The sequence below is a fragment of the Protopterus annectens genome, chromosome 3.part0 (genome assembly GCF_019279795.1).
Source record: "Protopterus annectens isolate FY-2018-M chromosome 3.part0, PAN1.0, whole genome shotgun sequence".
Taxonomy (NCBI): domain Eukaryota; kingdom Metazoa; phylum Chordata; order Ceratodontiformes; family Protopteridae; genus Protopterus; species Protopterus annectens.
In genome coordinates this window covers 1,175,692,136-1,175,717,524 of record NC_056731.1, presented here as the reverse complement: position 1 = coordinate 1,175,717,524, position 25,389 = coordinate 1,175,692,136, and the positions used below count along the sequence as shown (strand labels likewise).

Below are 25,389 nucleotides of genomic sequence, written 5' to 3'. Positions count from 1 at the left end.
TGAAGAATAAATTGCCCATGTTACATTAAAAAATGGTAAGCTGGTAATATTGCAATAGGGAATGGATGTCAAACTGTTAGTTGATATCTCATCCAAAGGAGGACACATTCAGTAGTGCAGCACCCCCATCAAAAAGCATTGGAATATCAGCACTCCATGTACATGGTGTGGGACTAAATCACACAGACCTTCTGCACCAAAGGCAAGTATGCTACCTGCTGTGCTACTAAAACTGCATACAAATTTTATAGCACAAACACTGATAATGGCTATGCACTAAACAAAACAGTTACACATTGAAAACGGACAGCATAAATAACAGTAAATGTCTCTTCCCTTGAAACTCAGCATTCCTTGAAAATGCACTGGAACTCAACATTCTTTGAAAATGCACTGAAACTCAACAGTCCTTGATAATGCACCTGCTGATGACAGTTTGGCAGCTGGTGTACAGGATTCATGCTCTACCTTCTTGTAATCAAGGTAGAGGGTTTGAGCCTAAATAAGTTAACATACCTGCCATCCCTAACTAGGGCATTTTACTCACACACACACACACACACACACACACACACACACACACACACACACACACACACATCATGTGTTCACTTGTCCCTTTCATCCTACTAAGCAATTCTGCATAAATATCCTGTAAAGTTTAAATGTGTATGCATCTTTAGTACAACGCATGCACAGATACTAATAAAGACACCTGCAGAGTGCATCCTTAAAGATGAAATCTAAATTTTGAGGCAACCCCCCCCCCCCGCCCAGGCCCTAGGCAATTGCCTACATCACCTAGTGCTGGATCTGGATTTGAGTGAGAGCGTGCGCCAGTGAGATTGGGTGAGTAGGGTTATTGTTAAACAAAGAATATATGTACATGTGTGTGTGTGATGCCCCAGTTGCTACGTGGTGTGGGTAGAGAATAAGACTTGAACCCTGCACCTTGGGGTCAAGTGGAAAGAGCCTGAATTCCCTACCCACCACCATTTATAAAAAAATTGTAGATTTTTGCCTCATATTTGCTCTGTTCCTCATAAAATCTGTGGTTTCTATATTTTTGTTTCTTAACACAGGCAGTGGTGCAGTGGTAGCATTACTGCCTGACAGCTACAGGTTGTTTGGTTTGATTCTTGGCTGGGGTGCCTTCTGTGTGGAGTCTGCATGTTCTCCCTTTGTTTGTGTGGGTTTGCTCTGGTGTCCACCCATCTTACAAAGACATGCATGTGTCTGGAGTGTTTCTGCTGAAAATTGGCTTTTGTTCCAAGTTGGACTTTCCTGGTTAACAAATGTTAAATAAATAAAAATGACAAGCATTTGAATTTCAGACTTCATATTCTTCAGAAAGTACATGGTAACACAAAACCTATTATTATAGCAATTTTCTAAGTTTATAAGATGGATATTTGAAATTTGTCCCTATTTTTGGGACTGTATTCCCACATTAATGGCTTTGTCCAAGTTTTTTGTGCCAAGGTTAGGAGCTATGGTGAGAACTGAATTCACTGAATATGTTTGCGGACTGTATTGCCCCATTATTGGCTTTTTTCAGGTGTTTTGTGCTAAGATGTTGACAGCTATGGTGTGAGCTGAATTCACTAAATGGTAGCCATTTAAGTTTCAGTCTTCCTCTCTTTCATAAAACAGATGATTTGGTATAGTGGTATGTTGCTCTGACTATTTTGCACAGGGTCCTGGGTTCAATATTTGGCAGTGAAATGTATGGTAGTAACACAACATTTGATTCTAGCAACTTTCCAACATTATATAAGCAATGTTTAAAATGTGTTCCTGTTTTTGGTCTTTTGCCCCCCCCCCCTAAATTTTGGCTTTTTCCAGATTTCTTGTGCTGCAAAGTTTAGAGATACAGCTGAGTGTCAAGTAGATTTTACTAGAAGCTGAGAGCTGCACGGGAACAAAAGTTTAGTGCTGCTTATGCTGAGTCTGCTTGCATTGTTAATAGCATAGCAGGTAGTGTACCTGCTTTTGATGCAGAAGGCTGTGGGTTCTACTCCCACAGTAGATAGAGGCATTGATGATACTATACTGTATTGTAAAGGGGGTGGATGCTGCAGTCCTTCTTGGTGAAGATACGTAGTAACTATATGAACCTGTTATCAGTTTGCCATCCATTCCCTATTGCAATATTACTAGCTTATCATTTTTTTAATGCAACATAGGCAATTTATTCCTCAAGGGCAACAGGTACTTTATTAGTAAATGAAACAATGAAATATAAAGCTGTTTGCTAGCAGCAACCTCTTCATTAGTTACAGATTTCTTTAATGTAGAATTATTTAGATGACTTTTACTTCTTCAGAGACTGTGCATATTTACTGATACTGGTGGACTGTAGAAGTTTGAGTAGACTGTTATGATAGAAATGTTCTGAATTTGGCAGTTTTGTCATTATTGGTGCATGCATTTTGTTTCATTGTTTACTGGAAAAATGTTCAAAACAACAAATTTAAAACGCCCTCTAACAACTGTACACAAGGAATACAATTTAATACAATCAGGAAGGTGTATCAAAGAGCATGTGTATGTTTCGTGTGCAAGGGGCCTATGGTTTGAAAACAGCCCAAAGTTAATCTTTATCTGCCACTGGCAAAATGTATTTTCTTTGAATGTGGGATTCAACGCTGTTTCAATGGATGTGAGTTTCAAGGGCAGAGAAGTTTTAATGCTAATAAGTCTGCTTTCATTGTGAGATTGCATTGCTTTGTTTAGCAGATGTTTTAGTGTTTGTGCTGTAAAATGCAAAATAAAACTTTCAAATGAAGTCCAAAGCATCGTAAAAGTAAAGAAGTATGCACATTAGTGTTTATGGTAAATGGGGTGAAATAGTCAAGTAATGGTTCACTGGAATGGCTGCAGGGGGGAGGCTCAATTCGACCATGATTTTGTGAGGGAGAAGGGTGGCTAACTCAAAGACAGCCCCGGCTGAACTATACCTCCCAACTGTCCAGATTTTCACAGAATGCATACATTTTTGCTTCTTATTATTGGTTTGTTCCTCATAAAATGTGTGGTTTTCTGGAAAATAATTTAGAAATTAAGTCTCTAATTAATGACAGACACTGAGTTTCAGACTTCATAACCTTCAGAAAAATGCATGCTAAAGCAAGACCTGTTATTCTATCAACAGTTTATACAACACGTTTTACTACTGTTTATATGTTCCCCCAGTATATTTGGCCCTGTCCAGATTTCCTGCATTAACAGGTTGAGAGGTACATGCAAATAAATTGCTTTATAGAATTAGGCATATCCAAACCTCTCAACTGTCCACAATTTTGGCTCAAAATGTTGCTCTCCCCCTCATAATCCCGCTACAAAATGGCAATTTTGGAAGAAAACGTGGAGGGTTTACAATTAAGAAATAACTGTAACAATCAGAGTTATAGATTACTTTTATTTCAGAAATGCATGTAGATTCTTTTATTTTGTCAGCTGCTCAAGTTAGCAGTACTAATATTAAAAATAAATGTCCCTTCTTTGACAGGTTCCCAGCTGTATTGTATGGCTATTTTATATTTTTGCATACATTTTTGGTCCATTTTTCATAAAATTGTGTTTTCTTTGACAAATTACTGATAAATCATTAAAGACTGAAGTTAGAAAATAATGACAGACATTTGAGTTTCAGATTTCATACCCTTCAGAAAATTCATACTAATGCAAGACCTACTATTCTATTATCTTTCTAAGTTTATAAGAGCAATATTTAAAAAGTGTCCTTATTTTTGGGCCTTTGTCCCACTTCTATGTATGGCTTTGTCCAGATTTCTTGCTCTGAGGTTGAGAGGTATGACAAATGTGTCAGGGTCATCACACTCAGCCAGAGATGTTTCAAATTGTGACATACTTGTTGCACCCCACTCCCCCATGTAGTGACTCTGGATGTGTCCAAGCAAGGCAAGGAGCAGTTATGCAGTGTAAATGTGCAGAGTATCCCCCATCCAAGGTAGACACAAGTACTACTTTTATTCTGCCCTTGATTTTGCAGAATGTTCTGGTTTCTGTCATATTTTTATACTGTTGATTTATGCTTATTATTACTCAGAAAGTGCCTGTTACTCTGTGTTTAAGTAGGAATGCTTTAATGACCATTAGGTAAGCTTGACTGAGATTGTAAGATGCAAGTAAGCTTTAATAAGCATACTGTTAAAGAACTACCAACATTGAAAGCCTTTCTGTTGTTGCCATGCAGAGAATACTTACATAACTAGATAATGTATAAGCCTTGGGTATTGAAATGCATATGACAGTATTTGTAATAAAGGACAGGATTACATTATTTTAAGAAGCTCATTACATTTGTTAGGAGACTTGCAGTCATCTTTGCAGGCTTTACCTGTAAACCAAACAGAATGCCAGTCTATCATGTGTGGTCCATTACCTGTACAATAATCCTTTAAGCAATGTATCTTGAGCTTGTTTCTTGTTTGCATTTCATTTTTTACTTTGATCATGTTTTCCCATGAAACAAGAAGATAGTTGTTGTCAGGCAGCAGGTCTTTTTTGGATAAGAAACATTTTTACAAGTGGGGGTATCACAGAGATTACTACTTTCAGCATGTTACTTGGTACTTTAATAAAGCTGAATATAAATTATAATTAGAATTGCAGTGCAAGGAGAAGTGGTTTGAGTTGAGTGCTGCTTGTTTTTCTTATACTTGATGTTGACTGGCATTCCAGTAATGCATTTAAAAAGTAATTTATTTTTTCATGCCTCACAACCTTTTTGTTTCCATCTAGATATTAAGTAAGTTGTCATGCAGCCATTGTATTGACATATTTTTTTCTTCTACACTTCATTTTGTTTTGATTGGACTCTCATAATGACGGTTTGGCACCTAGGGCAGTGTATTTAATTAAAGTTCCAGTTTTTGTGGTTTTGAGCATAGCTCCTCCCCTTTCTAGTTGACTGCACCCCTTCCCATTGGCCCCATCCATTCAGCTGTGTCCTGCAGCCCCCCTTTAATTTGAAGTCACCAGCCTCCACTGAAGTTAGGATGATAGATTTGGATTTTTTCTCATTAGATGAAATTATAAAAATTAATGTCTGAAAGGAATAAATAATCACTACAGAAACAAGATGACAGGAACAGAAGTGAAGACTTTAACTAATTCTTCATGGGAGGAATGTTGAGGTAGACAAAAAAAAGTTCTTTGTACCTTTTCATATGCTGATTCAGCCTGGACAATGGATGTTGTTATTATTGTCAGCCCTGCACCTAAACATTATGTGGAACTGAAAATGTACAAAAATAACTTAATAGTTTTCTCCAAATTGTGCTAATGTCTATTTTCTCCTTGACTCTTATTCTTTTTTTACATACTACAGCCATAAATTAAATTTTCATAATCCTGCACTTTATTACTAACTTTAATTTTTCTTTCTGCTACCCTTCCTCCCAAATTTATCTTTTTTTACACCAATTTATCTTCTATAAACATTTTCCTCTTATCTGTTCTGTAAGCATATGCTAGAGTTTCTTCTAACTTTTTAATTTCTCCAAATCTTTTGGGTTTCTAATACCATGACGAGAATGGGGCCCCATTCCTAATTCAAAGTATGACAAAAGTTTATGAAATTAGTACTGTTTCACTCTTTGATGCCAGCCAAAAGTGCTCTTCACAGCACCTGCAATGTGCCCAGTAATGACTCCTTCTGCAATTTGTACAGAGTTACATGTACTGGTAGCATATCTAAATATGATTGTAGAGTCTTTTTTATAAGACCTGTTGCTTCTACTACTATTGGAACTATCTGGGTATCTTTCTTCCACATTGCTCTTGTTTCTGCCTGCAAATCCTGATATTTTATGACTTTGTGTCACAGGACACTGTAGTCACTGGGCATGGCAATTTCAATGATCAGTGCTATTCTTGTCCTCTTTTCTTGGACCACTACATCCAGTTTTCTAGCATCTATCTTTTGAACTGTTGGTAATGGATGATCACATGTGATGTAGACTTCATCATTTTCTATGATGCTTTGTGGCTCATGTTTCCAGTGTTTTTCAGCCACTTCAATAACATAATGTTTTCATAATCCCCGGTGCAGCAGTCTCACCACATTATTAGGCCTTTCAGTATACAGTCCTTCTGCCATTAGTACATCACAACCAGCAACGAGGTATACAACCGTTTCCAATTCTGTTTTGCACAACCTACATTTGCCTGTTTCTCCCACATGTTCAATGGACTTTATAAACCAATGTGTACATAGCCTACTATCTTGTGCTGTCAATATTAACCTTTCATCTCTTGAATTTGCCTCTCCTAAACCATTCTTTCTTTGTTCCTGATCAACATGAGGTTTTTCTAACAGCTAGGATTTGTTCATAAATAAACAGACCCCTGATAATCTTTGTATACCATACTATCAAAGTACGCTACAGCACTGAATATAATAATAAATAACTGTAAATACCTAACAGATAATGACAATGTGTGTGAAATTTAGCCTGTATACATTATATCTCTAATTAATGTCAGCTACTGTTATTGTCAGTTTTTTCCCTGCTATTTACTGTCAAGGTATATATACATTTATTTCTAACTCTGCATAATGCGTTTACTTTTTTTCCATGGGCTCCCTCAGAAAAGGGGCATTAAGCCCAGATGGACTATCCCTGCTAACAAAAATAAATGAATGTAAACAATAACAGTGCAACGAGATAATCTGACTGACTATAACTTTTTACACACATAGTCCTTTGTCTGTATCCTGACAGTGTTCTGAATCCTGCTCAAGGTCCGTTAACAGTCTTTAAAGCACTTCCACTGCTATTATGCCATCCAACAGCTGTCTTCAGACTGAACTTGAATTTCAGTTTTATTTTACAGCATTTTTATTTTTTTATTTATTTTATTCCAGTGCCATTAGATTCAGTTTCAAGTCATGCTGATGAGTATCAGTACAAGAAAACTATGAAATCACACAAACAGCCCGTGTTCCATTTTTGAAAATTACAATAAAAGTGATCAGCGGGGGAGGGTGGGCTTGAGTCCCTCATGCCATCTTACCCATCCTTACTGTAGGAATGTTGCCACGAGCCCCTCATGCCATCATATCCATCCTTGCTGTAGGAATGTTACCAAATGAGTCCCTCATGCCATCTTACCCATCCTTGCTGTAGGAATGTTGTCTGATGAGTCCCTCATGCCATCATATCCATCCTTGCTGCAGGAATGTTGTCTGATGAGTCCCTCATGCCATCATATCCATCCTTGCTGCAGGAATGTTGTCTGATGAGTCCCTCATGCCATCATATCCATCCTTGCTGCAGGAATGTTGTCTGATGAGTCCCTCATGCCATCATATCCATCCTTGCTGCAGGAATGTTGTCTGATGAGCCCCTCATGCCATCATATCCATCCTTGCTGTAGGAATGTTACCAAATGAGTCCCTCATACCATCTTACCCATCCTTGCTGTAGGAATGTTGTCTGATGAGTCCCTCATGCCATCATATCCATCCTTGCTGCAGGAATGTTGTCTGATGAGTCCCTCATGCCATCATATCCATCCTTGCTGTAGGAATGTTGAGTCACTTGTGCCATCTTACCCCATCCTTGCCGTAGAAATGTTGAGTCACTCGTGCCATCTTACCCACTCTTGCTGCAGGACTGTTGCCTGACTTGCCATATTAGTCATGCAAGCTACTGGGTAGGCAACTGATCCTGGAAAAGGCCTAGGCAAGCTGGTGTTCTTAAGTGGCTTCAGTGCTACTGAGACAAGGATGATGTGGGTTGCAGCATGCATATCATTTCCCATCCAAGCAGCCATTGTGAGTATGTTGGCAGCCTATAGGGAGAGGTTAAAGAGGGATGAGGTGGGGAGCCTCCATGGGGCCAGTAAACTGATCCATAGCACCAAACAATCACCTTTAGGGGAACGAATGAGGAGAGTACATCAAAGAGGAATGAATGAGCCAGTGGGCTCTCATGCAGATGGGGTGCCTGGCTTTTTCTCATGGAAGAATGGATGAGTTTAAGTGGTAGTGGTAGGGCAGCCATTGAGCAGGTCCCTCAGGGGAAAAAATAAGCAGTCTTGTTATAGTTTAGCATCCATACAGAAAATGAGTTTAAGGAATGGTATATGGCAGGCAAAAGTGGTCCTGTGTAACTTTCGTAGCTGCAGTTCCTAAAATATGGATTCACCGACTGCAATTTGTAGACAGATTACTACTATGGGGAGGTTTTGAACATAAAAGGTGAGGGCTTACTCCAAAACAGGATATCCCACAAAAACCTATTTTCATCACAGTTCACAGATGTACGTTATGTTAGTCCTTCTTTGATGAGGCATCATAATATAATACTGTATACTTTCGCATAAATACATGATAGTGCTGGCCCCTTTAACAATGAGAGATATTTGCCATGCCTGTGCAAACACAGATACAGTGACAGCGACGTGCAGTGATGATAACATAGGCTGTCAGAGTTTAAGACATGTAGAATGGCACACATTACACTTTTGTCTTTGTTGGCACAGAGGTGTTAAGTCTGTAAGCTGCAGTTCCTCTGGTACAGGATTTGATTCCCACAGCCCTCATTTGCTTACTGTGTGATCTTGAGCAAGTCACATAACCTGATATTGCTTCCACATCTCCTCTGAAAAGTAGCTATGTGTCCAGTGGTCTTAACTAATTAAGAAATTCATGCCTCTGCCTCATCCCACTTAATATAACACTGTAGGCTGTGCAGGTTTTCTGCTACGCAGAAGGCCTCTGCAGCCCTAGACAGATGCACATTAGCTTTGCTCAGCACTTTTCATGCAGGACGTTTATAAACTGGAGTTCAAGGTAGGGGGTCATCCAGCAGTATGTCCCATCAGCTCTTTTGAGCAATACAATAGTAGCATGTATCTGTGGATGGATGCATATGGACACATGTGTCTACCTAGTGCAACTTACTGAGATAAAGATATTAAAATTAGTAGTAATTGGGTGGACGGTTTCTTCACTGTTGTGTGATTCTGAAGTTGGTACGCAGTGGCAAATTCCACTATACCTTACATAGAAGTTGAAGGGACACAACACCCCACCAAAAAGATTTGTCTCTGGGGTACAGGATGTTTTCTAAGTTAGCAGGTCAGCAGCCCTATTGATTACAAATTTTGATAAACATATATTTTCAATAAGTTTAGCTACAACTCTCTCTCTCTGTCTCTCTCTACACACACACACACACACACACACACACACACACACACACACACACACACACACACACACACACACATATACATGTATAATATGAAGGTTAGCAAAGACAGTTCATGAAAGAAAAAAAATGTAAATGTAAGTGCTTACCTTGAACACAAACATTTCCCGTCGCAGGATTGCTAGAGTATTAAAGTTTCCATCACAGATGTTAGGCTTAACTCCAGGAAATGGAGGCTTCTCTGGTGGTGGCTGTGGTGATTTGGGCTGCTTGTCATTCTTCCGTGGATCAGCTGCTGGTGGCAGTGAATATTGTGGAGGAACTGTAGGCAGTGGTTTTGTAGGGGGTGGAGGTCTGTCTGGTGGCCCTGTAAATTAGTTTTGGAGAAATTCAGTCATTCCATGATTCATATCACAAGACTAGATCATGACCTGAAAATAGTGAAAAACTGGTACAAACAGGTGCCAACATTTTCAGTGCTGTTGTTGTTGAATAAGTTTCAGCTGAGATAAAAATGCAGCAGGCCTTTCAGTTTGATAATAATGATTTTAATAATAGCTTTCTGAACTAAATTTCCAAACATGTTTAATTACCAGAGACTAGCTGTTTTGTTATAGCTATAATTTGAACATTTATTTTATACTAAAAATCTGCCTGTTTTTCAATCTCTGTGCTTCATTTCATTGCTAATGAGTATTTATGATGTGTCTGACTGGATAATTGACAGGGCACATTGTTTACAATTCCCTTACATTTCCCAAATCTGTCCACCAGAAAGCAGCTGAGATCTACATTAGTAAAGATTCAGTCATACTAACAGAATGAGCTGCTCCTGGCAAAACTGTGACAGAGGGGGAAGTATTAAAATTGGCTACACCAGACCATTTGTTGAAAATTATTATTTGAGATACACTAGGCAAAAAGAGAAGCAAAGTTATATTGGAAATCAGGGGATGTTGAACCACAGGTGTGACATTCAAGTTGCCATATCTAGCCATCAGCAGAATATTTTTTCCAGGAGGATCGACTATATGTTTGGATACAAAACAAGCTATGGAGGAAATGAAAAACTTTGGTAAACAAAAAGTGAGCCTGCAAGCTAAACAAGACTGTAATTCCCAGTCTTCTGACAATAAGAAAGCCCACAAGGACTCTTTATCACTGAATCATTGTCCATTATTACAATATAAATGCTTTAAAAAGGGAGCCCAGAAGATGTCTAGAAGAATCAGGAATCAGGCCCCCATTTTGTGTGAAGATGGGATAAGTTCTTGGGTCACCTGGGTTTCTCTTGTATGTGTGGTAATATTCTGGACAGTCTGTCTGAAACTGCATGTAAGGAAAATGTTATGTGGATGAGTACTGCTTTTCAGCATCAGAAGGTTGAAGACAGAAAAGTAATCACAGCAGTTCCTTGAAGCACTTCATAGATACAAACAATCATTCTGAGAGTCAAATAATCTGGGACTTATTTGGTGCCCACATACATTTTATTGTCCTTACACACAGTAACAAACTGAATAGGAATTGCTGCAAAAATGGCATGTCTAAAATTTCACTGGAAGATATGATGAATGTTTTCATTATTGTGGCATTATTCCCCAAGGAGATTGGGTGAGGAGAGGTTGCTCCTTGTGTACATGTGGTAATTTATTTATTTATTTATTTTACATTTATTTTACATTTGTTGACCGGGCTAGTCCAACTGGATATATGTCCGTTTTCAGTAGAGGCCCGGGGAGAAAAGCTCCATCAGTTGTACACTTTTACAAAAAGGCATAAATGGTTACATAAGAAAGATAGGAAATAAAAACAATAATATAATCAGATAAAAAAATACATTGGCATAAAAGTTCACATGACAACATAGCAGGTTAACCAGATAATATAAAAAATAAAGTTTTTTTTTTTTTAACAAGGGTAAAGGAAGAGAGAAGAGTTGGCATTAGTCAGGATTAGTGCAGGAGCAAAGCCAGTGTTTATTGAGATAAATCTTTAGTTGAAATTTGAAAAGTTGGAAAGAGGTTAAAGAAGTGATATCAGAGGGTAGTTTATTCCATGTTTTTCCAACGGAGTTGGAGAATAAACTGATGCCTGCATTATTGTTAGGTTTGGTAATATTAATCAGAAGTTTATTTGAGGAACGTAGTTGTTGCAGGTTGTTGTATGGAGAAATAAGGCTAGTAAGTGTTGGTGTGTTGGTTGGCTGATATAGAATCTTATAAGCAATTAAGATCTGTTGAAGTACAAGTTGGTTAGGAAGTTCAATCCAGCCTAGTTCTTTTAGGTTCAAGCAGTGATGAGTTCTAAAAGGAGATCCACTAGCGAATCGAGCTATGTTATGATAGGATGTTTCTAGTTTCTTCATGTTGTTTTTGGAAAGATTAGTGTAAATGGGGGAAGCATAGAGAAGAGTGGAGATTAGGTGAGATCTAGCAATGGTGGACCTAGCTGTGGGTGTTAGGAAAGGTTTGATTCTGTAAAGGGATCCTATTTTTTTATTAACTAATTTTATGGTGTTGTTGATGTGAGAGTCAAAGTTGAGGTTATTATCAATAGTTATCCCTAATAGTTTTGTGGTCAATTCAGGAGAGATGAGTGTTCCGTCAGTGGATGTAAGAGTAAAGTAAGGTGGAGTAGATTTACAGTAGGTGAAAAAAGTAATAGTTTTGTTTTCTTGGGGTTGAGGAGTAGACAGCGGTAAGAGAACCATTGTTCTACAGCACTGAAAGCTTTTGAGTAAGTGACTGGAGTTCTGTATGAGAGTTAGCAGAGCAGATTATAGTTGAGTCGTCTGCATATTGTATACAGGTAGTATATGGGATAGCAGATTGAAGGTCATTAATAAAGATAGAAAATAGCAAAGGGCCTAGGATAGAGCCTTGAGGTACACCTAAGGAGATAGGTAGAAGATTAGAAAGTGAGTTTTTCCAAAGTACTGCCTGCTGACGATTTTCTAGGTAAGATGCAAACCAGGACAAGGCAAGATGATCAAGAGCCAGTGATTGTAGGATATGTAGTAAAAGTTTATGATTCACCATATCAAAAGCTTTGGACAGGTCGATGAAGACAGAGGAAGATAGATAGTTATTGTTACGGTTAGTGTTAATGGAGTTAGTGAAGGAGAGTAAAGCAGTAGTGGTACTGTGTGAGGGTCTGAAACCATGCTGACAGTTATAAAGTAAGTTGTTGTTGAGAGGGTGATTTAGTACTTGTTTGTGAATACATTTTTCCATGATTTTTGCGATTGGTGAGAGGAGAGCTATTGGACGAAAGTTAGAGAAATCATTAGAGTTTCCTCCTTTATGTAGTGGGATGATATGAGATATTTTCCAGATAGAGGGGAAGATTCCTTCCTTTATAGATCTATTGATCAGGATGGAAATAGGGTAGGCTAAGGCTTTGGCACCTATCTGTAAGAATTCTGCAGGCAGTTTGTCTGCAGAGGGAGTGGTGGGTTTTAACTTTAGGAGCAATGATGTGATAAAGGAGGTAGAGACTGGTTGTAATTGGAGTGTAGGAGGTGGATTTAATGTGGATGGAGGAAGATTTGAGGTATCAGGAGATAGATGACTAGCTAGTGTTTGGATAGTGTTTGTGAAGAATGAGTTGAAGTCATTTGCTGTTTTTTTAGGGTTTTCTGGGTTAGAGTCCTGGGGATTAGGTGTAATGGAGTGACCTGGAGACAGAAGATTATTAATACTGGCCCAGAATTTTTTAGGTTCCTTATTAGTGATAATGGGATGCTCCAGAGTTTCCTAAGGTATTCCTTGAGAACTGTGAGGAAGTTCAGGAAAAGGAGAAAGAATGGTACCTGAGCCTAGCTTCTGATGGAGCTAATAAGAAATTGTAATTGCACAGCTTGCCTCTTTTGTTGCTTGCAGGATATGCCTATAGGATTGCCATCACCGAACATGGAAGGAAGAGAAAATGAAATCTGTAGCTAAAGTACCACTTTACTCCTGGCCTGTTACTGAGCCATTCTGGTACAAAAATCACAACACTGCCCTCAAACAACCTTTTGCAAACAATGCTTGCCAGTGTCCCATATTGTACCTTTTGGTGAAAGCTGATGCAAATGCTTTTTCGGGAACTGTTTTACTAGCCTTAAAAAGTCCCTAATGGTCATTAGCCTAGTACATACCTATAAGCCTAAGAGACTGGTACTTGAAAGATTATCAACAAAGTGAATTTAGTGAATAAGTGGAAGAATTGTAAAGCATTGATCCCATTAAATGTAGTTTAGATAGATGAACTGGGGTTCTGTTAAAAGAATTGGATGAAAAGACTGGAAGTTTGTTGACTGTATTAAACTGACATGAGAGCTGTAAAGCATAAGCTCCATTTCATGTCATTAATGTTTAGAAGGACAATAGACTGAAGAAGTCACTGTAAATTAAACAATGTTTGCACTTATTAACATTTGTATAAAGGTTTCTCTTTTCTAGTGTTTATTCATGAATCAATCAAAAATATACAACTAGCGTGCAGTCCTCCTTCACGGTGCACTAAGCATACTGCCTTGGTGGCTGTTTGCAAAATCTTCTCAGTTCCCTTCCCTAGAGGCAGCCAGACCATACCAGAACCATGGTTCTAATTTCTCATTTTGAACAATACAATCTATAAATCATAAATCTTTTTAACAGGGAGTGGAGATGCCAACATTGCACTCATGCTTCATTGTAGATTATGCTCCTTACCACAATTCGAAGAAGGAAAAGGAAAACAAAACCAAACAAAAACAAAATGTATAAAATACAGGTTTATCAAAAAGACATCTTACTTAATACAGTATCCCATCATCCCCTCTAACTATGTACAACATCCCCATCTTTCCCTTAACTACTTCTCAAGTAAATACTTTTCTTTGAAACAGAGTGGTCCATCATCCTTCCTTCATATATTCATAGATTGTTACAAGGCTAACAACCTTGGGGACCTTTATAACCCTAGCCAAGTTTTCTTGAAAGAATAGTGATGTCTTGTATCCAAATAGGACACTGAGGGTCAGGCATTTATAAGTCACCTCTGTCCATAATGGACCTGGGTGCTAGCCCCGGTGTAAATTTCCTATTTCCCATCCACTGGTTTAGGTTTCGCTTAAACTAGGTAATAGAAAAACTCAGTGTCAGATGAATGGGAAGCCTGTTCCACAGGAAAAACAGTCTCTTGGACACATATCTGTCTCTCCAGCATGTTCTCTTTAAGTCACAGACAAAATTCAGGTTCCTAGACCTTGTATTTCTGGTACTCTTTGCCTTACAATTATGCAGAAGATTTATAAGTGTGGGGTTTGCAGATTCCTTGTAAGCCAGGCATAGATCACCCCTCAACAATCCATAGGAGACTGAGTGGAGAGAAAGGGCTATAAGGCACTCTGCATAAGGCAGGTTTGTTATACCTTGTATTATTTTTGTAAGGAACCTTAGAGTTTGCTCTAGTTACTGCATATACCTGCTCAGTACATACAGAAGGGAACATAATATTCTATGATTGGTCTGATAAGGGTGGAGTACAGTGGGATAATGACCTCTTTGGACCTAAATGCCATGCCCTTACTTACAAACTACTAGGCATAAAAGGATTTCACCACTCCTGTGGCCATGTGGTGGTCAAAGGAAAGGCTAATAAGTGTGTGCCCAGATCCCTGACATCTGAGTTGACTCTTAGGGACGTATTATCAACATGGTAATTAGCTGGAATGGCTGACTTCCCAAAGGGTACAATTATGCATGTCTTTGCATTAAGTTTAAGATGTCAGAGACAGGCCTTCCTGAAGAATACTAGTGTCTGCAGGACAGACAAAGATAACCCCCACCTTGCTATCATCTGCAAATGTAGTCAGCCAAACCTTCAGCATTTGCCCCTATTTCAGAGAAATAGATGCCAAAGAGGATTGGGCCCAGTACCGGACTCTGGGGGACTCCACTAGTGACTGGCCTCTTGGTGGAGGTGGTCTCACCTATTTTGACCTCCTGAGTCTTATCAGTGATCCAGTTGGCTAACCACTGGATATTAAAAGAGTTTATACCTAAATTAGTGATCTTGTCTATAGTGCCTGAATGGGTTATTGTATCAAAAGCCTTGACTGACCAAGTTGAGATAAGCTGTGTGCATAGTCTTGCCTTCATCCAGTATGCTGGTGAACCTCTCAAAAAAGACCACCAGATTTAATAGGCATGAACTTCCTTTAACAAAACTGAACTGTGCTGGGTCCAGAGTTTGCAGGTTACATATGTCCTCATTTATCATGTCCCTAATGATTCTTTCCCTGGCCTTACAGATGAGGCTGGTCAAACTTATGGACCTGTAGTTATCTGGATCAGTGGCTGGACCTTGTTTGTGCAGGGGAATGACTGTAGCCATATTCCATTCCTTGGGCACAAAACTTGACTGTAGGCTCCAGTTGAAAATTGATTCAGGTGATTTCATGATGTTTATTAAGCATCCCAGGATGTTACTGGGCCCATCAATGCAGTGTTTTTGGCCTTGGAAAGTGCATTGATGACCTGTTGCCTAGTAATGGTTGGGAGGATTGTGGTATGTGGTATTTTGTTTGGAATACTGGGGGTGGGGAGTCGGGAGAGAAATTTGAGCTGAATCTGTCAGTCAAAATATTAACAATGACTTCTGGTACAGTGTGGGTAATGCCTTTTACAATACGTTTTGGGCATTGTTGTGTATTTCCCCTGAGGTTACAGATATAGCTACAGAATGTTTTGTGGTTGTCCTTTGCCTGAGAAGCTAATTTTTCTTCAAATTTAGCCTTTGAAGTATTAATAAGTCCTCTTAGATGCCTGTTTAGTTTGGTCAGGTGGCTTTTAGTATGTATGGCTTTGTTCCTTATACGCTTGGCCATGATTTTTTTCTTTTGTTGAAACTGTGACTCCAGCAGAGTGGTTTCTCTTTTGAGTTTGTCTTATTCTTAATGCGAGTGGGGACAGCTTGCTCAATACAGCAATCAATATGGCTATACAGAGATTTTGTAAATAGCTCAGCATATTGTAAGTTTTTTACTGGTTTGGGGGTGCTTGGAAAAGCCAATGTGTTGCTTAGTAGAGAGAGGTTAGCCTTGGAATCATTCCTAATGGTTTTGCTTTCACTGTATCCCCAGATGTAATTTTTATTTCATGCAATACTGCCTTATGGTCAGATCTGACAAGCAAAGACATTAAACAGCTTAAGGAACATTGCCCCCCTATGTTTGTGAGTACAAGGTCAAGGATGTTTATACTTTTGGTAGGAGAATAGACCAACTGTTCCAAGATGTTGGCATTAAGTTTAGTAATCACCAGGCTTGCACATTAGGAGTCATGTAGGATTTCCAATCTATAAAGGGGTTGAACAGTTAGGAACTCTAGTACATTGTAATAGGTAATATGGATTTCCTGGGACATGGAGGGGAATGTACAGGGTGCAAGGATATGGTGTAAGACCTTGTTGATGGCTCCATCTTCTTTGATGGGTTCTAACAAACTGGGCAGTACAAATTGACCCCATCTAGCCCTCTACCATTCTTATGTTCTCTCCTTTGAGAAGTCCATCACAGAAGCTTCTGGGTAGCTTAAAGTCTCATTAGGCCAACTACTACAAATTCCCATGATCCCCCAAAACAGTTCCCTCCCATTTTGAAGTTTACCTAATCATCTACTACATGTCTACACTTACTACATTTTCTGATGTAGATTCTATTCTCTTGGGGTACCAGATATTGTTTCTTTTGATTCCCCAGCTGGTCTATCAGCTTCTGTATATCTTCCTTATGTGGTGACTCTTCCTGCTTCATGTTTATTTTGTTTTTTTTTTTTGCTCACTGTCATTAACAAACCTATTTTCTTTTTTACCCCAGTGTGGTATGTCTGCTTGATATTCTAAAAAACACTTTTGGGAAAGTGCCTCTTTGAATACAAATCTCTCTCTAACCAACTTCTCCATCTCCTTCTTAAAGTTCCCCAACATTTCACATTCCCAGATGATTTATGACCAGGTTCCTCCTGCCCACTCAGAGTTACAGAAACAGTCTCCATCTCCAGTAGATATTTTTGTTAATCTTGCGGGGGTACAAAAATATTTATAGAGACATTTTCAGGCAAATGTTTGGAATTTCTTGGATTTGTGTCCTATATCTTGGTAATTTAACTGTCTCTCCCCATTCCTCTTGTTCAGTTAGAGCTTGAATTTCTCTTTGTCATTGTTGCCTAAGTCTGTCTGAAACTGTATCAATACCCCACTTAATCCAATCCCTACTTAATCTTAAAAGTCTCCTCATTTATTTTGCATCCCCTCTTCATCAATACATTTGTTAAATGAATTCCAGGGCTTATACTTGCATTCCCATTAGCTTCTCTATTTTATCCCCTCTAGTCTTAACTTCTTGATATTCCCATTCTCTAATGTCTTCTGTTTCAAATTCCTCCTTTACCTCCTTCCAAGGTTTCAGTCTATTTCCTACCTAAACATGTGGCCTGAATTTCACCTTATCTTGTTTTTTTTTTTTTTGGACCACCATACCTCTCAACCTCTTAGCTCATGAAATCTGAATAAAGCCTCAAATAATGAAGGGACAAAGGTGAAAAATAGGGACAGCATCTAACAATTGTTCTTATAAAGAAAGTTAATGTGCCACTTTTGCATGAGCATGCATTTTCTGAAGGGAATGCTGTCTGGAATTCAACTTCTGTCATTATTTATGACTTTAATCCCCAATGATTTACCAGACAACCACAAATTTTATGAAGAACAGATCAGAAATATGAGGGAAGAATCTGTACAGTTGAGAGGTATGCCTTCAAACTGTACTCCTGTGTTTCTCTCTCTCTTTCATCAGTCATCCAATTGAGATCAGCCACTCTCTCCACCAATCCCATGCCCTATCCTTCCACAGCTTTTGAAATACTTTCAGTACCTCTTTCATCCATGGCAAGAATAGATTATTTTTGTTGGGCTCTAGCATCACGTATATGGTGCATTTTTTATTCTTCCATTGCTCCTCCCACTCTCAGATCATTCTTTTCCGATCTTCTTTATACATTATGTTAAGCCACCTTAAGATGTGTAGTATTTGAGAGGTGCTACTTGAAGATCTGTAGATCCCATGCTCCTCGTTTCTACAGTCAGTGTCTCCCATGCCACTCTGGATTTAGCCCTCTGCAAAACAAAATCCTTAAACTGTTGCTTAACCCTTTTCAACTATTCCCATCCCAGGCAATGTCCAAAAAGCTTGTTCTACATATATAAACTGAGCATAGCATTCATCTTCAGCACCTATATCCTCTGATCAATGTCCAAATTAATTGTCTTCCATCTTTCAACCTGTTGCGTTAACTGTGTATATATTCTAGTATAATACTATTCAACTTTTCTTTTCATATGTTTCACACAACCAAATACCTAGATATCTTAAATTTTGTATCCATATACTATACCTAGGCCTTAATTCTGCATTTCCAATTTCATGTCTAATAACTATTGCTGAAGCCTTCTCTTTATTAATCTTGTGGTCTGATATTTTCTCACAATCTTCAAATGTGACAGATTACCTCCCATTCTGCCTTATAGTTTGTGGATACTAACAATATATCATCCACATACAACACTATTTTTATCTTTCTCTTCCTCCATGAATATCCTATGACATTTGAGTTCCAGATTCTTGAAGCTAGGGTCTCAATGTATGACACAAATAACAATGGGGATAATGGACACCCTTGTCATATTTCCCACTGTATTTCTACTTTATCTGACAATGTAACTCTTTATCTTATCTCCTGCAGAAGCCCCAGTGTATAAACTTCCTATAATTTTAACACATAAATCAGGTAAACCAATTTTATTCACAGTTGCAGATATAACTTCACATAACTCAGTCAAATGCTTTCCCAGTATCTAATAAGATATATTTCCCAAAACAGTGGGTTTGTATTTGCATTTATAACTATGTTTTAAAGTAGAAATGGGTCTACAAGAAGCAGGTAAGGATGGATGTTTACCCTCTTTGTGTATCACCATCACTATTGCCTCTTTCCAAAAATTAGGTGGAAGACCTTCATCCTAAACCTCATTAAAGAACTGTACCCATCTATCAATCATCTGACCTTTTTTTAACTCCCACAATTCTATAAGGATGCCATCACTGCCAAGATATTTACCCCTCACCATTTTATCCCAAGCTTCCAAGGTCTTGTCTTTAGTTATAGGAGTCTCATGAAAAGAAGCACTGACTTCTATTATCTTAATGTTTGTAAGAATGGTTAAAAATGGTCTCCTCCCATGTTTTATCACTCTGTACATGGCATTCTCAATGTATGTTTTGATACTGTCCTCTAAAATCTTCTAAGATCTCTTCTAGGTTCTCAACCAAGTCTTATGACCCCTCTGCCTTATGTTTATACACCCCCTTTCTACATCTTGTTGTCTGAGTCACACTACCAGGTCTTAATTGGGCTTAGGGCTCCATCCAAAATAGAGATGTTCTATTGCTGTTCTCTTAGCCCATATGCTTTGATCCTTCCTTCCTTCCCTGTACAAGCTTCTTTATCTCCCTCTTTCTCTTTCCAACCCCCCTCCCCCGTTTTTCTGTCTCATCTATCTTTTTGCTGAATCACCAACGCTCATATCTACATTTTTTTCTGCTTAATATTAAGTAGCTTCCTTTGGATCCTTTCTCTCACTCTAGCTTTTATGTTATCCTGGCTCCTTTCAGTCCCTCCCCTCTGTATGTCCATCTCCTCCAGCTATATGCTTAATACCCATTCCCAACAGTCCTCCTTCTCCAATAAAAAAGATGCATTCTTCCAGAGCCTGTATAAACATTTTTCTCCTCCATTTCCAAATTGGATCCCAATCATCAATGAATCCAACAACAGAAGAGTGTCTAAGGTCTTCTCAACCAGTATTTGTTTATGTTATATTGAGATATAGTACTTATCTATCTGTGCCCAGCTATGGTGATGGTGGGAGTAAAAGTTAGAGCACCTCCTACAGTTTTTGCCTCTTTTCTATTTCCATTTCCAAGCACCTTCCATTCCTATTGTGGACAAATAATGCTTTAAGGATCCACCCCCTTTACTAATTGTCTTCTGTGTCCTTTGTCTAACTCAACTTTGGATGTCATTATATTTCTATTACCTATCCAGATTGTAATTCCATCATAGAGCCTTAAGAATTCTGCCAACAAGCTCCTTAAATCACTAATTTTAGTATTTTGGGGAATATACACTGCATTTACAATAATGAACTCACCCTTTAGTCTGACTTTAACCCCTGAACATCTCCCTTCCTATTCTATATTTCAGCTATGGCCTCTAGTGTCCATCCGTCTTCTCCTAGAAATCCCCTAAGTCAAATCTGCTACCACTATGGAAGGATCTCCTTTCCTTTTCTTGCTTTCTCTAAGTGAGTCTCTTTATGTACTATTATTTTTGCTTAAGATCTTCTTACATGACCCAAAATTCTTTTCCATTTAACTATCCCACCCAATCCATTTACATTCTAAGATTTAATGTCCCATAGGTCCATACCAGTTATTTAATCATCTTTGCTCACAGACATATTCGTACAGGGTGGTCCTTCACAGTCTCTCCCACCCCCTTTCTTTCCATTACTATCATTAGGTTGGCATTGATCACGCATATTCATATGTATACACCCTTTCTCCACCACCCACCCCACATTATTTATCATAACTTAACTACTATGTACATATTTGCAGACAGTTCTTCTGCTAACAGAATTCCATACCCTCTCGGTGACATTGCCAAGGCAAATTCCCTAACCCCTGTCAGAACTCTGACAGTGCAGAACATTTACCTTAGGGTTTTCTGTTGCTGCATCTTCAAACTGTATTTCCCCCTTCAGAGCTCTCTCTGGGTAACATGATCCCAATAACAATTCTGAAATCTTCAAAACTTTAAAATTCACTCTGTACCTGGTGTCTGTTGTCTTAATGCTCCTAACCTACTGCTTCACCTCTTACTTTCAGAACACATATACATATGCTTTGTACAAGTGACCAATATTTCATCTTCAGGTGCTCAGAAATAACTATAATTAGAATCTAACCTTTAATATCCAAAGCCCCAAACATACCTAATTTTACTTAAAGGCTTAAAAAAACATCACTCCCAGCCATTATCGTTTGCACCCTTACTGCACAAAACAATAGTCCTGTTAGTCTGTAGTTCTGATTCTCAGCACATATAAAGCATTCCTTTCAAATCACACTGTCTGGAACTATTATTATTTCCTCTGCCTGTTGATGTTCTTCCTTTCAAAGAGTGCTGTTAACACATGTCAAATAACAGTGTTCTTACCTTATCATCTCCACTCCACACTAAGTAATTCATGGAAATGTATACCATCCACATTTATTACTGTTGCCTCCTTGCATGTATTAGTATTTCTCATGACAGTTGAAATGGTCCATTCCTGCCTGTATATCTCATAGTTCAGAGCCTTCCATTCTTCCTGTACACTAGGTTGCACAATTGGGAGTGTCAGACAAAACCAACTCTCCCTTTAACTGCTCATCCCCTAAATAAATTTTGAATGAGGCACAACATTGTTTTTCCACAAAGCAACATGATACGAGTTCAAATGCTCATATAGCCAGTTAATGAAAACTATGACCAAGATCTCCTCCTCCTGTCCCAACAACCTATGCTTCTCAAGTATGTTGGCACCATACTCTCCACCTTTCAAATCTCCCTGTTTTGATATCACCCTTGACATCCATCCTATCCAATAAAGATGGCAAATCTGTTTTTACAGCCCTCCAACCACTCTAATTGTCAAAACACTGCCATCATCCTGGAGGTCTGTCTCTTTCCCATCTTTCTCTCTCCAAATACTCTCTTCTTTCAAATGTATCAACTGACTTAGAAACATGCTGAAAGCAATGTATGGTTAGCCACAAGGAAATGCGTTGTTAGCAAGACACTTAGTACAGAGTCTATTTCTAGTACCCTGTATTAAGGGGTAGCAACCAGTCAGTTCCCCAGTACATACACTGTTGTACTTACATAATGTCTCTTCTGTATTATGTCAAACCTCTTGGTGCTCTGGAGTCCTCTTCACATGAGGGGTGCCAACTGCTACATGCTTAACTTTCCATGGTTACTCTTTTTCTTTCTTTTTTTTTAGTTTTAGCTGTTCTCCCCTAATGCTATTAACCTTATCATAAAGCTTCATTGAAAAAAAACATATTTGCCCCATTTATAAATTTGCTTTCATAAGTGGAAAGGAAAATCATCTACCACAGCCAATAGTACCTCTGCTAATTGTCTACTAGTTTAAGTGCACAGTTTTTCATCACTGGTGAACCATATAAGAAAGAAGAGACAATAAATACAACATAAGCCCAAGTAAACCTACTGTGAGGGATATCATCATGTGACTTTATACTATTATAAGTTACTTTGCAAAATGTGTCCTTACTCCAGCAACTGTCAAGATACATATATTACTTCCAAGTGGGAGTACTCTGCTGATTTCCTTCTGATTTGTTGTATGATCTCAACTCTTTTCTGAAGTTTTTACTTTCTTCGAAAAAAAGGAAAATAGACAGATTTCTGTTTTTCCATCATCCTCAGTATTGGTAACACCAACAGGCTGTTGCTTGTCCTCCTCATTCTAGGACAATCTCAAGTTCAAGAGCTTCATAAAAAAGTTTAGAGATTCCTTAGGGTTTCTTTATATTTTATCAGCTCCTTGAACAAAGGTCATGAGGAGGGCTGGATGTATCCATTTCATTTCCCTTTCCATACATGCATGAATAACAGGAATGAAGGCATTGAATTTAGTCCTGGTGTAAAAAAAAAAAGAATACTCCTGGTCGTTGTAAATCCTGTTGTCAATCGCCATAAGGATCTTCCCTGGTTTCCACAGCTCCTTTAAAACTTTTTCCTTCAACTCAAATGACAAGAATCTCACAATTACTGGTCTTGGTCTTCTTGCTGTCTCTTTGCTCGACCATCATGCAGTCTGATGGGCGTGCTCTAAGCACAGCTTTGCTAATGGAATGGCAGTCCATTTTTACAACAGTTTTTTTTCTTAACTGATATGCAGTATACATCTTCAAATATCTCAGGGACACCAGATATTTGTATGTTCTTTTCATTGAGCCCTGTCTTCTAGATTGACTGCTTTTACCTCCAGGCATTCTAGTCTTACCTCTACAGATTTTGTTCTTGCCTTCAGCTCCTCATTTTCCCATAACATATCTTGAACAACCAAGGTGTGTTCTTTAGTACTTCCACCACTTCTGTTATTTTCTTTTCCTGGGCATCAAGATTACTCATCAATAATGCTTTCATTTCCATAACGTCATGCCTAATGGTTGTGAGCATTATGCTTTCTTCTGGATCCTTCTCACTAGTTTACATCCTGGTCTTCATTACAGGATACATGGGTACAGATAGCCCTTTTCTCTTACTTTTCTTAATCATTCACTATTCTCCCCTACCCTACCCCAAAATCTCACCTACCCCCAATACCCCTACACTTATACTTAGCTAGCCACTCCCACCACTTCCACCATCCAATCCAAACTACCATTCATACTCCCAAAATCCCCTCCACAGTTCACCCTGTAAAGTAAGCCTACCCTTCAGAGTTTACTGCCAAACATGACTTGTTCTGATAAACTACCAATTAACCTAAACCATAATCTCTTTCTCAAATAAACTAACTTCCCAACTTAACTCACCCCTTACTTCTACTCTAATAACCAACATCATGACCCTCAAACCTCTATCCCCACTTACTCAAATAATACTTCTAATTACCTTAACTTACCTAAACTATATCACCCAACCTACTAATGCAAACCACTCCCCCTATTTTACACCACTACCCCATCCTCTACAAAGTACACATCTATTATTACTCATATATCTCCCAGTCCCTAACCCCTCAACACTAGCATGCTCTTCCCGTATAGACTCCTACCTAATTCTAAAAACACTTTCCCAGCTACACTGGTCTAATGTCCACAAAACTCTCTACCTGTATACTACACCCCAAACAAAACAAATACCTCATCCATCATCTCATCTCTATCCTTCTCTCTGAAACATCAACCCAAACCAAAGCCCCTCTACCACACTAAATCCAACCTCCAACCTCACCCCCAAGCAACAGGCAAACCCCTCCACTTCTCAGCTCTAAATGCTCAGAACCTGTGTAACAAAATTCAAAACCTTCATGCGTGGCTTCTACATAACCAGCCCCATATTCTCTCTATATCAGAAACCTGGCTTAAGCCCCACATACAAGATTATGAAATAACTCCTCCCAACTACCGCATGTTAAGGAATGATAGAACACAAAAAGGGGGTTAGTGTAGCACTCCTTTACTCTGCATCCTTCTTAGTCACCCCTATACCAAACTTTTTTCTAACTTTGGCAAGGCAGAAATAATACCAGCCCTACTCAACCTGAACAAGCATAAACTCATATTTTTTCTTCTCTCCCTCTATATTCACCCTGGTGACAATATATCATCCCTTGAAGATATTCTCTCCTTGGTCTCTACCAACATTACTCACAAAACCATAATCCTGGGGGACGTGAACATAAACTGGCCCACAATCCAATCTCCCACTATCTCACTCAATATTAACTTATACAACTTTACACAACTGATCAATTCTACTACCAGGCATTCCAAGAACTCCATTACTGGAAGTACAATAGACTGGATTCTAGTATCCCATCCTCACTACATCTCTGATAGTGGTATTCTCCCAGACCCACTAGCTGACCACTTCCCCAGTTTTGCCCACCGTTTCTCCTTTTACATACAACTAACTCATACCTATATTTCCATTTGTTGCCTAAAGAACTTCAACTCTGAAACCTTCTCAAACACACTAAAAAGCACAAACTGGAACCCATTAAAGACTCTTCCCCCAGATAATGCTCTCTCCTACGTTAACTCAACTTTCACAAACCTGCTCAACTCCTTTGCTCCTATAAAAACAAAACATATAAAAAGTAACCTTGTACCCTGGTTAACCGAAAAACACCTTAGCTACTGTGCAACTCCGTGACAAAGCCTGGACACATTACCATAAAAATAAAACCATTATCACCCTAAACAAATATAAAACACTATGAAATAAAGTCAAAAACCTTATTACCTCAGACTGCAAAGCCTATTTCTCCATTCTCCAAACCAACCACACCACCAATCTCAAACTAT

The 25,389-nt window shown here is 38.7% G+C and overlaps 1 protein-coding gene across 2 annotated transcripts in view; it reads right to left on the bottom strand.

Annotated features, from left to right (window-relative positions):
• MMP16 (matrix metallopeptidase 16) overlaps positions 1-25,389 on the bottom strand; it is a 1,817,877-nt gene that overhangs the window by 538,857 nt on the left and 1,253,631 nt on the right. For both annotated transcript variants that reach the window (XM_044065394.1, XM_044065395.1), the window contains one exon: positions 9,338-9,555. In XM_044065394.1, the coding sequence (XP_043921329.1) occupies positions 9,338-9,555 (218 nt within the window). The remainder of the gene's footprint in view (positions 1-9,337; positions 9,556-25,389) is intronic.